The sequence below is a fragment of the Quercus robur genome, chromosome 2, assembly GCF_932294415.1.
Source record: "Quercus robur chromosome 2, dhQueRobu3.1, whole genome shotgun sequence".
Taxonomy (NCBI): Eukaryota; Viridiplantae; Streptophyta; class Magnoliopsida; order Fagales; family Fagaceae; genus Quercus; species Quercus robur.
The window spans coordinates 59142288-59158792 of NC_065535.1; the positions used below are offsets into that span (position 1 = coordinate 59142288).

Consider the following 16505-nt stretch of genomic DNA (forward strand, 5'->3'; position numbering starts at 1 on the left):
ATATTTTGCTCCCTTCAAACCACAAAAACTTAATCTATTTTGTTATTATCAATAGATTTCCAATTGCATCGCCAAAACCATATTTTACTATTTTATACTTTTTAGTGTTTTTGGCCATATATTTTCTGTTTTTGGAGTTATTTCAACCAATTTATTTATCATATTACCTCAATTCATATTCACATGATCAGATGTGAATATCTATTTAAGAATCTATTATAGCATATCAAATGTGTCCTAATACTTAGAGATAGAGTCCGTTAGAAAGAGAGAAGTGAAATCTCAATATTCAACATTTGGATTTGCATTGATAAAGAAAGTAAAAAGTAGAATCTAGATATTAGTTAACTAAACATCTTAGGAGTAAAAAAAAAAAACATTGGAGCTTCGAATGTTGAACATTTGGATTTGCTTTTGAAAAGAGGAAAAAGTGAAATTCGGACATTCAACATCCAAATTCGCTTTTAAAAATGTTAGAAATATTCGAATCATTTAAAACCCTCACATCTATAATTTATTTCCTTCAAAAGATTAATTTTTCTTTTTGATATGAGATAAAAGTTCTATTCTAAACCAATCTAAGTATATGCGTGCGAACTATGAAACTTTTTTAAAATACTTGAACCTCGACCATTACTCTTCACTTTACAAGAACTTGTACTTATGAAATTATCATCATGTTAAAAGTATATGATAAAAAAGATTAATTTATTTTGCTATTAACAACATTTTGCCAAAATTACATTCACATTTTGACAAATAGATGCACCAAAAAAATGATCACAAGAAACGCGCAAGGAAAACATTTTCAACGACCCAAATTGTTTAATCATGTATCCATGCCATTTTTTAGTCTCTTGACAGCCTTCAGAACCTAGATGATTAGTCTAAGATGTGTAAGTACATCAATAATTTATTGTGTGGCTAGCATCCAATCTTGTCTGTATTAATATAATTATTTATTTATTTCAACTAGGGTTTGTGGGGGTGAAATTTTTGGAGATAGGGTTTTGTCATATGAGATGTGTACTGTACGTGTAGTAGCATCCCACACATCTCTTTGTGGTTTGTCTCTTTTAACTTGTTTGTTTGGCTGTCATGAGGTCACGAGAATGTCTAATAGTTATAGCTTTAGGCCCTCTGTCTGCCCTGGTTCCCCTCTTTTAAAAAGACTTTTACCACTCTATCATACAGGCCCTTTTTGCATTTTGTAGTTCTCTTTTTTCTCAATCTTCCTCATCTCAAACATCTTCCACCTTTACAGGACAAGATCAGCAAAGGTGTTTGTCCTTCCTTCAATCCTTTCGTCTCTCTTTCTTTCTCTTCATGACTTCTCCTTATCATAACTCACCACCTTCTCCTTTTCCTTTAGAGCTTAACCTAGATCAACACCACCAACTCTTAATAAGTGCAACACCTCAAGTTTCTTCTTCATCTTCTTCTTTTTCAAACCCTATTTTCTTTAACCCAGCACAAGATCAAGGAGGGTGTTACTACATGGCATTAAACCACTTCCAAAATTATCAAGAGGTAATAAATATATGTATGATTTCGTGTCTTTGAACTTTATATACAAATATGTGTACTTAATTATAATTTTTACTTCTAATGCTTTGTGTCTGAGAATACTTGCATCGTCTTCTTAATTTTTAGGTTGATAAACTTGTTGCGCATGGTGGATCATCATGTGATCATATATCACTGAAGAATGAAAGTGACAGTGAAAATAAGTTCAGTTTTTGGAACAAAGAGAGTAAAATTGAAGATCAAAGTGAGACTTTTTCTGTTAAGTGGATGCCCTCAAAGATGAGAATGATGCGGAAGATGATAAATTCAGAACAAACAGGTCATGCGGATATACCACTTAACTCTATGAAGAAGTTTGAAGATCAGAAGCAACCAATGGCTCCTGCAAAGACTGACAACAGTAGCAACAATTCTTTCAACAACAACAACCCCACAGTTAGGGTTTGTGCTGATTGTAACACAACAAAGACCCCTCTTTGGAGGAGTGGTCCCAGAGGACCTAAGGTATATTTTTTATATGCTTCGTCTCAGGTTTCATGTTGACATAGCGAAAAATATATTCTTTTCTTTTCTTTTCAATTTTTATAATTACATGCGCTGATATGCACTTGATTGTTCTTGAACCTTATTGTTAGAAGGGAAAGAGGTGCTATTTGATTTAAGAGTTCATTATCAATGTTGTCTAGCTATCACAATTGCCATCCAATTATCCGGCCGGGTTAGAGAGCGGTTGTGAAGAGATAATTAAGAACCAAGCATATGCTAATTAATTTAAATTATTCCGCCTGATTGAAAATGTGAAACTTACCCATTTTTGTACAATTATCACGGTGCAGTCGCTTTGCAACGCGTGTGGAATTCGACAAAGGAAGGCTAGACGGGCCATGGCAGCAGCTGCAGCAGCAGCAAATGGCACAACTCTTGCAACAAACCCCCCATCTATGAAGAGCACTAAGGTGCAACACAAGGATAAGAGAGCCAGTAAAAGTTATGTTCCAAAATTCAAGAAAAAATGCAAGCTCAATACCCCAGATCATGGCAGCAAGAAGGTTTGCTTCGAGGACTTCGCAATAAGCTTGAGTAAAAATTCAGCCTTTCAACGGGTTTTCCCTCAAGATGAGAAGGAAGCTGCAATCCTGCTAATGGCTTTATCTTATGGCCTTGTTCATGGTTGAGTTCTCAAACTATCAGTAGTCCAATTTTAGATATATTAGAGCTAGAGAACATCTGTATGAGTGGGAAAGAGGATGCGAGGATCTAAAATCCAATAAAACCAAAAAATAAAGTTGTGTTGTAACCTTGTGAGGCTATATATGGTGGATTTGAACAGGTTGGTAACCAAATAATGGGGTCTCTTGTTCATCTATATATTATTTATTATAATAAAATATCCAAAGTTTTTTTGTGACTCTTGTTTAGGTGTGCTATTTTTTTTTTTCTTCTTCTAGTTTTCTATTTATATTGCATATATTGGTGCTGATCTGATGAGCTAACATTAGGGTTCTTCCATTTCATAACATTAACTCAAAAGGAGGTTTCATATTTTTGCTAATGATTGTAGATAATCACTTATTAATGATTTTGTTTTTGAATATATGTTAACAATATGGATGCCCGGCCCCAAAGTCACATGCAGCAGTTGTGGATATTACTTAATGGTGGTTTTGACAGCACTGTTGGGGTTAGCTATATATTGGACTTTAGAGCATGGCTCTTGGCCAAAGAAAGCAACAACACAAGTAATAACAAGTTCTCTTTGTTGAACTGGCCTATCAATCATGATGGTGATGATTCGCACTAGGGTTTCAGCTTTTCTGTGCCCTAAAAATTGAGTCAACTAAAGAGAGTAAGTAGCTTTTAATTATGATTATCTCAGAAAATGTCGGAGTTCGGAGTCTTCGGACATCCAGAGTCATGAAGTTGTAGTATGACAATATATTATATATATAACAACAGGAATTGTGCGGAAAGACGACCAACCTTAATTAATTAATGATGGATCGACGGCATCTGGCACTGGCAACAGATCTTCAAACGGACAGTACTATAACATGAGTAATGAGTTGGAAAACAAACTTGAGCTTGATTGGATGTGTGTTTGTCCTAACATTTTTTTCACTTGACTTTTTTAGCTTACTCAATTTTTAGCAAAAATCCAAAAACGACCCGGCATATATACTTGTATTATGAATATAACTTTAGATAAGCTGAGTGAAGAATGAAAAAAAAATTCAAAATTTTGGATGTAGCTAGGTGTCAGGGCCAGAAGAACTTAGACCACCTACGTGCCAATAAATGAAAACCGCCTTAATCAAATCAGAGTAAATAACAATGTCGAATCATGTCACCCCTTGCCTTGTGTTAGAAATACAGAATAATTGTATTGTATTTCATAAATAATAGAATATACATAAGTGCCTTTATATAGGAGGCAGAGTGTGCAGTACAAGTAAGTGTGCAGTACAAGTAAGTGTGCTATACAAGTAAACAAGGTGGGCCTAAAGCCCACATACCCTAATACATGTTAACACCTTGAAAGAATTCACACAAGATCACTGGCTTCCAAACCGCCAATTCAATTGACGACTTTTCTTATATTTCAATGATCTGATGCATCCAAAAGAGCGAAGCAACATTCCATTCTTTTCGGTGGCATCCTTCCGATTTGGCATTGAAGTTCATTTCAGCGCCAAATGTTCACGCCCAAGAACGCCACACTCCAAAGACCAACTTATCCAACAACCTTCAACACACACATGCATAATGTCTTTCTCCATTTACAATCCTTCGATACTATTGCTTATAAAGCCCCTCTTCGAGCCTCTAATAAATTCCGCCACTACAAGAAAACTGAGCTATTGCGGCGGATGCAAAAACCGCCGCTATACGTTGCCTATTGCAGCACATTTTTGGCCCGCCGCTGTACATGAGATCTATTGCGGCATTCTATATGCCCGCCACAATAGCTCTAGTATTTTGCGGCATACTACAGCGGCGGGCCAATGACCCGCCGCAATAGACCTGTTTTAGCGGCATTCAGCTTAGATATAGCGGCGGGTCACGCCGCAATATGTACTCCTTTTTGCGGCGGGTTGGACCGCTGCAATAGACATTTAAATTTTCCACTATTTTTTTGTCTTCCCATTTAAAGATCAAACAGTAAATTACACCCGATCGGCATGAAAATTGGCATGCATGTTAAGAACATATAGAAAATGTGATCCAACAGTTGGATTTTCAAAATTTGAATTCAATAATAAGTTATTGGTTGATGTAACATTTTTTAGAGTTACATCAAGTGTAACTAGAACCCAACGATATATTTCTTAATTCGATGTGAATTTTGACAAATTTATCGTTAGATTACATTATCTTCATATATTTTTCATGCATACAAAATTCCAAGGTGATCAAAGATTAATAGTCATGTCATCAATCAATTATTTAAATTCAAGTTTTTGTAATTTAAAATAACGCATAAAAGATGAGTTTAATGATTAAATGGTAAATTACACCCGATTCGCATGAAAATTAGCATGCATGTTCAAAACAAATAAAAAATGTGATCCAACGGTTGGATTTTCAAAATATGAATTCAACAATAAGTTATTGGTTGGTGTAACATTTTTTAGAGTTACATCAAGTGTAACTTGAACCCAACCCTAAATTTCTTAATTCAATGTGAATTTTGACAAATGTACCATTAGATTACATTATCTTCATATATTTTTCAAGCATACAAAATTTCAAGGTGATAAAAGATTAATAGTCATGTAATCAATCAATTATTTAAATTCAAGTTTTTGTAATTTAAAATAACGCATAAAAGATGAGTTTAAAAATCAAATGGTAAATTACACCCGATTGGCATGAAAATTGGCATGCATGTTAAGAAAAAATAGAAAATGTGATCCAACAGTTAGATTTTCAAAATGTGAATTTAACAATAAGTTATTGGTTGGTGTAACATTTTTTAGAGTTACATCAAGTGTAACTTGAACCCAATCTTATATTTCTTAATTTGATGTGAATTTTGACAAATCTACCGTTAGATTTCATTATCTTCATATATTTTTCATGCTTAAAAAATTTTAAGGTGATCAAAGATTAATAGTCATGCCATCAATCAATTGTTTAAATTCAAGTTTTTGTAGTTTAAAATAATGCATAAAATATGAGTTTAAAGATCAGAGGGTAAATTACATCCAATTGGCAAGAAAATTAGCATGCATGTTAAAAACATATAGAAAATGTGATCCAACGGTTGGATATTAAAAATATGAATTCAACAATAAGTTATTGGTTGGTGTGACATTTTTTAGAGTTACATCAAGTGTAACTTGAACCCAACCCTATATTTCTTAATTCGATGTGAATTTTGACAAATCTACCGTTAGATTACATTATCTTCATATATTTTTCATACTTACAAAAATTCAAGGTGATCAAAGATTAAAAGGCATGTCATTAATAAATTATTTAAATTCAAGTTCTTGTAGCATAAAAGATGAGTTTAAAGATCAAATGGTAAATTACATCCGATTGGCATGAAAATTGGCATGCATGTTAAGCACATACAGAAAATGTGATCAACGGTTGGATTTTCAAAATATGAATTCAAAAATAAGTTATTGGTTGGCGTAACATTTTTTAAAGTTACATCAAGTGTAACTTGAACCTAAACCTATATTTCTTAATTCGATGTGAATTTTGACAAATCTACCGCTAGATTACATTATCTTCATATATTTTTCATGCTTACAAAATTTCAAGGTGATCAAAGATTAATAGTCATGTCATCAATCAATTGTTTAAATTCAAATTCTTGTAGTTTAAAATAACGCATAGAATATGAGTTTAAAGATCAAATGGTAAATTACATCCGATTGGTATGAAAATTGGCATGCATGTTAAGAACATATAGAAAATGTGATCCAACGGTTGGATTCTCAAAATATGAATTAGCAATAAGTTATTGGTTAGTGTAACATTTTTTAGAGTTACATCAAGTGTAACTTAAACCCAACTCCACATTTCTTAATTCGATGTGAATTTTGACAAATTTACCATTAGATTATATTATCTTCATATATTTTTCATGCTTAAAAAATTTCAAGGTGATCAAAGATTAATAGTGATGTCATTAAACAATTGTTTAAATTCAAGTTTTTGTAGTTTAAAATAATGCATAAAAGATGTGTTAAAGATCAAATGGTAAATTACACCCGATTGGCATGAAAATTGGCGTGCATGTTAAGAACATATAGAAAATGTGATCCAATGGTTGGATTTTCAAAATATGAATTCAATAATAAGTTATTGGTTGGTGTAACATTTTTTAGAGTTATATCACGTGTAATTCGAACTCAACCCTATATTTCTTAATTCGATGTGAATTTTGACAAATTTACCGCTAGATTACATTATCTTCATATATTTTTTATGCTTACAAAATTTCAAGGTGATCAAAAATTAATAATCATGTCATCAATCAATTGTTTAAATTCAAGTTTTTGTAGTTTAAAATAATGCATAAAAGATGAGTTAAAGATCAAATGGTAAATTACATCCAATTGGCATGAAACTTGGCATGCATGTTAAGAACATATAGGAAATGTGATCCAACGGTTGGATTTTCAAAATATGAATTTAACAATAAGTTATTGATTGGTGTAACATTTTTTAGAGTCACATCACGTGTAACTTGAACCCAAACCTATATTCCTTAATTCGCTGTGAATTTTGACAAATTTACCATTAGATTACATTATCTTCATATATTTTTCTTGCTTAAAAAATTTCAAGGTAATCAAAGATTAATTGTCATGTCATCAATCAATTATTTAAATTTAAGTTTTTGTAATTTAAAATAACGCATAAAAGATGAGTTTAAAGATCAAATGGTAAATTACATCCGATTGGCATGCATGTTAAGAATATATAGAAAATGTGATCCAATGGTTGAATTCTCAAAATATTAATTTAGCAATAAGTTATTGGTTAGTGTAACATTTTTTAGAGTTACATCAAGTGTAACTTAAACCCAACTCCACATTTCTTAATTCGATGTGAATTTTGACAAATCTACCGTTAGATTATATTATCTTCATATATTTTTCATGCTTACAAAATTTGAAGGTGATCAAAGATTAATAGTGATGTCATTAAACAATTGTTTAAATTCAAGTTTTTGTAGTTTAAAATAACGCATAAAAGATGAGTTATAAGATGAAATGGTAAATTACATCCGATTGGCATGAAAATTGGCATGCATGTTAAGAACATATAAAAAATGTGATCCAACGGTTGGATTTTTAAAATATGAATTCAACAATAAGTTATGAGTTAGTTTAACATTTTTTAGAGTTACATCAAGTGTAACTTGAACCCAACCCCACCTTTCTTAATTCGATGTGAATTTTGACAAATTTACCGTTAGATTACATTATATTCATATATTTTTCATGCTTACAAAATTTCGAGGTGATCATAAATTAATAGCCATGTCATCAATCAATTGTTTAAATTCAAGTTTTTGTAATTTAAAATAACGCATAAAAGATGAGTTTAAAGATAAAATGGTATATTACATCTGATTGGCATGAAAATTGGCATGCATGTTAAGGACATATAGAAAATGTGATCCAACGGTTGGATTTTCAAAATATGAATTCAACAATAAGTTATTGGTTGGTGTAACATTTTTTAAAGTTATATCACGTGTAATTTGACCAAACTCTATATTTCTTAATTCGATGTGAATTTTAACAAATTTACCGTTAGATTACATTATCTTCATATATTTTTCATGCTTACAAAATTTCAAGGTGATCAAAGATTAATAGTCATGTCATCAATCAATTGTTTAAATTCAAGTTTTTGTAGTTTAAAATAATGCATAAAAGATGAGTTAAAGATCAAATGGTAAATTACATCCAATTGGCATGCATGTTAAGAACATATAGGAAATGTGATCCAACAGTTGGATTTTCAAAATATGAATTCAACAATAAGTTATTGGTTGGTGTAACATTTTTAGAGTCACATCACGTGTAACTTGAACCCAAACCTATATTTTTTAATTCGTTGTGAATTTTGACAAATTTACCATTAGATTACATTATTTTCATATATTTTTCATGCTTACAAAATTTCAAGGTGATCAAAGATTAATTGTCATGTCATCAATCAATTGTTTAAATTCAAGTTTTTGTAATTTAAAATAACGCATAAAAGATGAGTTTAAAGATCAAATGGTAAATTACATCCGATTGGCATGCATGTTAAGAACATATAGAAAATGTGATCCAATGGTTGGATTCTCAAAATATTAATTTCGCAATAAGTTATTGGTTAGTGTAACATTTTTTAGAGTTACATCAAGTGTAACTTAAACCCAACTCCACATTTCTTAATTCGATGTGAATTTTGACAAATCTACCGTTAGATTATATTATCTTCATATATTTTTCATGCTTACAAAATTTGAAGGTGATCAAAGATTAATAGTGATGTCATTAAACAATTGTTTAAATTCAAGTTTTTGTAGTTTAAAATAACGAATAAAAGATGAGTTATAAGATGAAATGGTAAATTACATCCGATTGGCATGCATGTTAAGAACATATAGAAAATGTGATCCAATGGTTGGATTCTCAAAATATTAATTTCGCAATAAGTTATTGGTTAGTGTAACATTTTTTAGAGTTACATCAAGTGTAACTTAAACCCAACTCCACATTTCTTAATTCGATGTGAATTTTGACAAATCTACCGTTAGATTATATTATCTTCATATATTTTTCATGCTTACAAAATTTGAAGGTGATCAAAGATTAATAGTGATGTCATTAAACAATTGTTTAAATTCAAGTTTTTGTAGTTTAAAATAACGCATAAAAGATGAGTTATTAGATGAAATGGTAAATTACATCCGATTGGCATGAAAATTGGCATGCATGTTAAGAACATATAAAAAATGTGATCCAACGGTTGGATTTTTAAAATATGAATTCAACAATAAGTTATGAGTTAGTTTAACATTTTTTAGAGTTACATCAAGTGTAACTTGAACCCAACCCCACATTTCTTAATTCGATGTGAATTTTGACAAATCTACCGTTAGATTACATTATATTCATATATTTTTTATGCTTACAAAATTTCGAGGTGATCATAAATTAATAGCCATGTCATCAAACAATTGTTTAAATTCAAGTTTTTGTAGTTTAAAATAACGCATAAAAGATGAGTTTAAAGATAAAATGGTATATTACATCCGATTGGCATGAAAATTGGCATGCATGTTAAGGACATATAGAAAATGTGATCCAACGGTTGGATTTTCAAAATATGAATTCAGCAATAAGTTATTGGTTGGTGTAACATTTTTTAAAGTTATATCACGTGTAATTTGAACCCAACTCTATATTTCTTAATTCGATGTGAATTTTGACAAATTTACCGTTAGATTACATTATCTTCATATATTTTTCATGCTTACAAAATTTCAAGGTGATCAAAGATTAATAGTCATGTCATCAATCAATTGTTTAAATTCAAGTTTTTGTAGTTTAAAATAATGCATAAAAGATGAGTTAAAGATCAAATGGTAAATTACATCCAATTGGATTGCATGTTAAGAACATATAGGAAATGTGATCCAACGGTTGGATTTTCAAAATATGAATTCAACAATAAGTTATTGGTTGGTGTAACATTTTTAGAGTCACATCACGTGTAACTTAAACCCAAACCTATATTTTTTAATTCGTTGTGAATTTTGACAAATTTACCATTAGATTACATTATCTTCATATATTTTTCATGCTTACAAAATTTCAAGGTGATCAAAGATTAATTGTCATGTCATCAATCAATTGTTTAAATTCAAGTTTTTGTAATTTAAAATAACGCATAAAAGATGAGTTTAAAGATTAAATGGTAAATTACATCCGATTTACATGAAAATTGGCATGCATGTTAAGAACATATAGAAAATGAGATCCAACGGTTGGATTTTCAAAATATGAATTCAACAATAAGTTATTGGTTGGTGTAACATTTTTTAGAGTTAGATCACGTGTAACTTGAACCCAACCCTATATTTTTTAATTCGATGTGAATTTTGACAAATCTACCGTTAGATTACATTATCTTCATATATTTTTCATGCTTACAAAATTTGAAGGTGATCAAAGATTAATAGTCATGTCATCAATCAATTGTTTAAATTCAAGTTCTTGTAGTTTAAAATAACGCATAAAAGATGAGTTATAAGATCAAATTGTAAATTACATCCGATTGGCATGAAAATTGGCATGCATGTTAAGAACATATAAAAAATGTAAACCAACGGTTGGATTTTCAAAATATGAATTCAACAATATGTTATGGGTTAGTTTAACATTTTTTAGAGTTACATCAAGTGTAACTTGAACCCAACCCCACATTTCTTAATTCGATGTGAATTTTGACAAATCTACCGTTAGATTATATTATATTCATATATTTTTCATGCTTACAAAATTTCAAGATGATCAGAAATTAATAGCCATGTCATCAATCAATTGTTTAAATTCAAATTTTTGTAGTTTAAAATAACGCATAAAATATGAGTTTAAAGATCAAATGGTATATTACATCCGATTGGCATGCATGTTAAGAACATATAGAATATGTGATGTAACGGTTTGATTTTCAAAATATGAATTCAACAGTAAATTATTGGTTGGTGTAACATTTTTTAGAGTTATATCACGTGTAACTTGAACCCAACCCTATATTTCTTAATTCGATGTGAATTTTGACAAATCTACCGTTAGATTACATTATCTTCATATATTTTTCATGCTTACAATATTTCAAGGTGATCAAAGATTAAAAGTCATGTCATCAATCAATTATTTAAATTCAAGTTCTTGTAGTTTAAAATAACACATAAAAGATGAGTTTAAAAATCAAATGGTAAGTTACATGCAATTGGCATGAAAATTGGCATGCATGTTAAGAACATATTGAATTATTAAAATATATTTTTATTAAATAATATATTTCATTTATTTAATTTATAGTGTTAAATTATATTTTATTTTTTAACAGCTCTGAATAGCTCTTTTTTTTCCATTTTTTCAGTTTCTATCAAACCGACTGATATGTATTAAATATAGTTATGTACAAAATATTATAGGATGTGTACCACTAGTCTAGTTGTAAGACATGCGTGTGACTATACTTTGCCTAGGTTCGAACCTTGCTAAAAACGTTTTAATATTTTATTTTTTTTCTCTCCTACAAAACTACGTCGTTTTATACATCAACTTAAAACATATAAAAATAAATAAATAAATAAATAAAAAACCCTACTCTCTACATTTCACTTCAGCTGCCTCACGCCCTCACCCTCATTCTTTTCTTTTCTTCTCTACACAAACGCTTAGATCCAATTGCCTCATCCTTGCCGCCGATCCAAATAAAAAAAAAATCCAACAATGTAAATATATATATATTGAAAAAGCTGAAGCGTTTGAGAATGAGAGTCCGGAGGAAGATGCGGTTGAGTTTGGAGCGAACGAGAACGAAGGAGCGGTTGTTGAAGCTGAAGAAGAAGAAGAAGAAGAACCGGCGAAGAGATTTGAAGAGGCGGAGAGGAATGGGGATGAGGTTGAACTCGTTGTGGATAGGTATGTGGCGAACGGGGATAGAGATGGAGTTGATCCAAACAGGGGGGAAGTGGTGGTGGCGCCGGTGGTTGAAGATCCGAAGATAGGTGAAGCGGCGGAAGGAATGTCGATTTTGGTAATTGCTTTTGTTTGATTCTAGAATTTGCTAGTTTTGAATTTTTGGATTTTTTTCTTGTATTGTAGCATCAAAGAACTTAAATTTAGCATCAGTGTTTGAATGCGAAGTGGATAGATAGATATATAGATTCCTGGATAGCTTGAGTTGAACTGTTTGTGCTGTAATTGTCTTTAAATTTTGTTGGTCATGCTTAGATAGTTTAAGAAATTTGCAATTGGTCACTGGTTATTGAGCTGAAGAGGTCTAGAGACTTAGAGAGAACTTTCTCACTACTATTATAGAGGTCACTGGTTCCCATGGGTTGTTACGATTAATTATTGGAATTTTAGGAGAAAATACTAGGGATGGCAACGGGTCGGGTTCGGGTCGGGTTTTTTCATATTCGGACCCGACCTGCAGGTCTGTTTCAGAAATCCGAACCCGACCTGTTTATTAAACGGGTTTTTTTCTTTACCCCAAACCCGCCCCGTCAGGCCTCCACGGGCCCCGCGGGCCCCGTCCCTCATGCCCAGCCAAGCCCAAAATCAGAAACAAAATCTTCAATCTATGATTTTCCGGCCCAAAATCACAAACACAAACACAAATCCAAACACGATCACAAACATAAACACAGAAATCCTAAACACAAATTTTGGATCTATAATTTTCCCTTTCAAAATCACAATCACAAACACAAACTCACATTGAGAATTTGACACGAACTGAACCCAGAAAAAAAAGAAAAGAAAAAAAAAAAAAAAGATGGAGATCGAGGTGGAGCGAGGCTGTGAGGCCATGGGCGAGGAAGATGAGAGGGGAAGAGAGCTGTGCGACAGTGAGATCGGCGACAGTGAGGCCGAACGGAGTTGAGACTTGAGAGAGTAGAGAGCTGTGGGCTTGTGACAGTGTGGCAACAGTGTGAGATCGGCGACGGAGTGCCTGTGCAGCTGTGCTTGACTGCTTGTGGGCTTGTGGCCGTGTGAGACAGTGAGTGAGAGAGCTGAGACAGAGTGATTGAGTGAATGAGATTGTGAGCTGGAGATGTGAGGCTGAGGCGTGAGGCTGAGGGCGTGAAATGGAAATTAGATCAGACCATGAGAGGCGGCTGGGTTAGGGAAAATGGGAGATAGGGTTTTCATTACAGCTATATATATAAGGGGGGTGTTTTTTGTAATTTTAAAGTAACCGGGTCATAAACGGGTCGGGTTTCGGGTTTTTTATAAAAACCCGGACCCGCTTCGGGTTTTTTTAAAAAAACCCATACCCGACCCTATTTTTTATCGGGCCGGGTAAAATCCGGCCCATTAGGGTCGGACTGGGCCGGGTATCCACGGATCGGATTTAAATTGCCATCCCTAGAAAATACTGAGGTGAGTAATGTTAATAAGATAATGGTACTATACAATCTCTATAAACTCTATTGGAATTTTTAAAATTAGGTTGTCTTAGCAGAATGCTCCCAGAGAATTTGGCCCTTGGTGAGTTATGACTTTATCTTTTCTTTCTAATTTTTTAAATATAAAGCCATGATTGGCAGTGCTATTATTTTTCCCCTTTTAATTAACTTGAAGTTTAGAATTATAGATTGCTAAACGAAATAAAACTTCAACATGCTTCTGCTTTATTTTTGAGATTTTTTAATGTAACGTTATATGTCGCTTATCAATAGGATGGTTGCCCATGCCATAGAGTTGTTGACTGCTGAGAGTGATCCAGCAGAAACTCTTTTACGCGAAGAGCATGATAAATAAAAGAGAATCATTTTAATTTGAAAATTGACCTATTCATTGTTTTTATAAGTAATTTTTTTAATGGTATAGAAGAATCACATCCAAATACACAGGTTGTGTACTTGAAAGGTAACACAAATCACGATCACTCATTTTTAATCATTAAGAAGGATGTGAGATATGGAAAATTTTGTTATCCTCTCTTATTGGACAAACACATGATGTTTAATTCATGATTGTCTTGTTAAGGTTTCAATATGATTGGTGTCGATAGTGTCACTTTGGTTAAAAATACCAATGTGTTTTTGGACACTTGATTTTGGTTTACAAGAGACGGCTTCTTACTTTATGATATGAAACCCAATATTGGCTTATTGATACACATTAATTTTTGTAGTGAATGGATTAATCTATACTTCTGTGCATCTAGATTTTTTCCCAATGTTAGTGCATGGATAACTTTGGCTAAACCAAAGTGCCATGAAGTGACGTAACTTTAACTTTCACATTATTGTAATTTATCTATACCATTGGTTCAATTACATGATATCTTTCGACGTTAATAAATCAATACAACATGTGACGTTGCTATGTTTTGTAGTGTCAACACCTTGGTGTCTTTTACTAGTGTTAATGCCACTATGGGTTCCCTTTAATGCCATTAGTATATTGATAGTTCCCTAGAGGTAGGCTAAGGACATTCATGTATAAAAGTCATCCCTAAAGAGTTCTTCATGGGTTTGTCAATAATCAATTTAATAAGATGGTTAAAGTGAAGATTAGTCTCTTTCTCTGTGATATCTAAATTAATTTACTTTGTTGAAAGGAATGTGTATATGAGTTTGCAATACAGGTTGAACCATATGTTATTATTTTCTCCATGATTTATACAATCTATTAAGCCTTTGCATAGGTATGAAGGACAACGGGACATGCTGTACAATCAGACATTCAATCTTGATCAAGTTTCCTTTGCTGCCGAGGGTATTAAAGATGCTCAGCAAACAGTATGTCCTAAGGAGCTTTTTTTTTTTTTTTTTTTTTTTTCCTTACAGATGTTTATTATTGAAAATTGACCTTAATGAGCTCTTTTGGAATGGCCATTTGTGTCACTGGACTGAACCACAGTATGGGTAATTATAGAATTACTTATTTTTTTGGTTTAATTGAGTGGCTTCCTAAAAATTTACTTAAGGCTCTGTTTGTTTCAGCGTAACAAGTTTTCAATTGAAAAAAATTTCAGGGAAAATTGCTTATTTTCCGCTATTTGGTTGCAACTCTAAGAAATACTAAATGCAGTTAATATAAATTTTGTAACATTTTTTTATTTTTTTTGATAGTCTTCAATTAAAAGGAAATATTTTTTCAATTTTTGTTATAGCTAAATTTGTATTGGCAATTATATAATTATGTATAATCAAAAAAATTATTAAGAGCCATTTTCTTTTCTACTAGAGTTTGGTAATACTTTGGAAACATTTTCTGGCATTTTCTTCATATGGAAAATCTTTTTTTTTTTAATGATTTGATAATATAATTTTAACAACTTTTATTCACTACTTAAATATCAATATGAAAGAAGTAAAAAATCAACTTAAAAATTATTTTTAAGAAGAGATACAATACATAAGGCATAACCAAGGAATTTGTAGATCTCAATATATCTTGGTTACTTAAGAAAGAAAAATAATCAAGAAATGTATAGCAAAATAAAAATATTAAGAGAAACCCAAAGAAAAAATGACAGAGATATCTAGGAAAAAAAGTGAGGCGGCATAGAGAGGGGGGTTAGGCAAGACCATCTTTGAGGGACTTTCCACCCCCTCCCCCCCTCCTTGGATGACTTAGCTTGACTCTTTGATTACTTTTCGGTGGTCAACCAAAATGTTTTCAAGGTGACTAATACTGTCAAGCACCCCAAATGCAGGCTTCATTCATTGCCAAGAGCAAATGCATCTGAATACGTGCTTAGTATCTATAATTTATTAATTATTTTTTGACTTGTGCCTAGCTATTAATCAACAGGTCTATCAGTATCTCTACTTAGGCACTTTTTGATATTTGAACTAATGTGTGTTTTTCTCATCTCAAGTAATGCTCATAAAGTTTCATGCTTCTATATGCTTATATCAAGTAATCATCACTAACATATTCTAGATTGCACCTTGTAAAATATCATTTCATTTTAATTTTTGCACGCATGTGTGTGTATCAACTATAAAAGTTGACTTGTGGTTGGCTATTAATCAACATGTCTATTAGTATCTCTTCTTAGGTGCTTTTTTTTTTGTTTTTTATTTTTTTATTTGAACTAGTGTATGTGCTCATCTCAAGTAATCCTCATAAAGTTTGATGCTCCTATGTCTTCAGATAGCTCCAATTTATTTGGCATCATGCATAAAGCAGGGAATGAGTTTGCTAGAGATTTTATTGAGCAAGCAACCTGTTCAAAATAATCAAGTACTGCTT

The 16505-nt window shown here is 31.9% G+C and overlaps 1 protein-coding gene across 1 annotated transcript; it reads left to right on the forward strand.

Moving 5' to 3' along the window:
- Nucleotides 1-1098: 1098 nt before the first annotated feature.
- Nucleotides 1099-2939, forward strand: LOC126714231 (GATA transcription factor 21). The gene is made up of 3 exons (XM_050414272.1): nucleotides 1099-1530; nucleotides 1654-2031; nucleotides 2364-2939. The coding sequence occupies exons 1-3, from the start codon at nucleotides 1327-1329 to the stop codon at nucleotides 2700-2702; spliced, it is 921 nt and encodes a 306-aa protein (XP_050270229.1). The 5' UTR covers nucleotides 1099-1326; the 3' UTR covers nucleotides 2703-2939.
- Nucleotides 2940-16505: the final 13566 nt, after the last annotated feature.

Coding starts and splice junctions, on each gene's coding strand:
- LOC126714231 (XM_050414272.1), top strand. CDS start 1,327: ATGACTTCTCCTTATCATAACTCACCACCTTCTCCTTTTCCTTTAGAG. Junction 1,531..1,653: donor ACTTCCAAAATTATCAAGAG/GTAATAAATATA, acceptor CTTAATTTTTAG/GTTGATAAACTTGTTGCGCA. Junction 2,032..2,363: donor GTGGTCCCAGAGGACCTAAG/GTATATTTTTTA, acceptor ATCACGGTGCAG/TCGCTTTGCAACGCGTGTGG.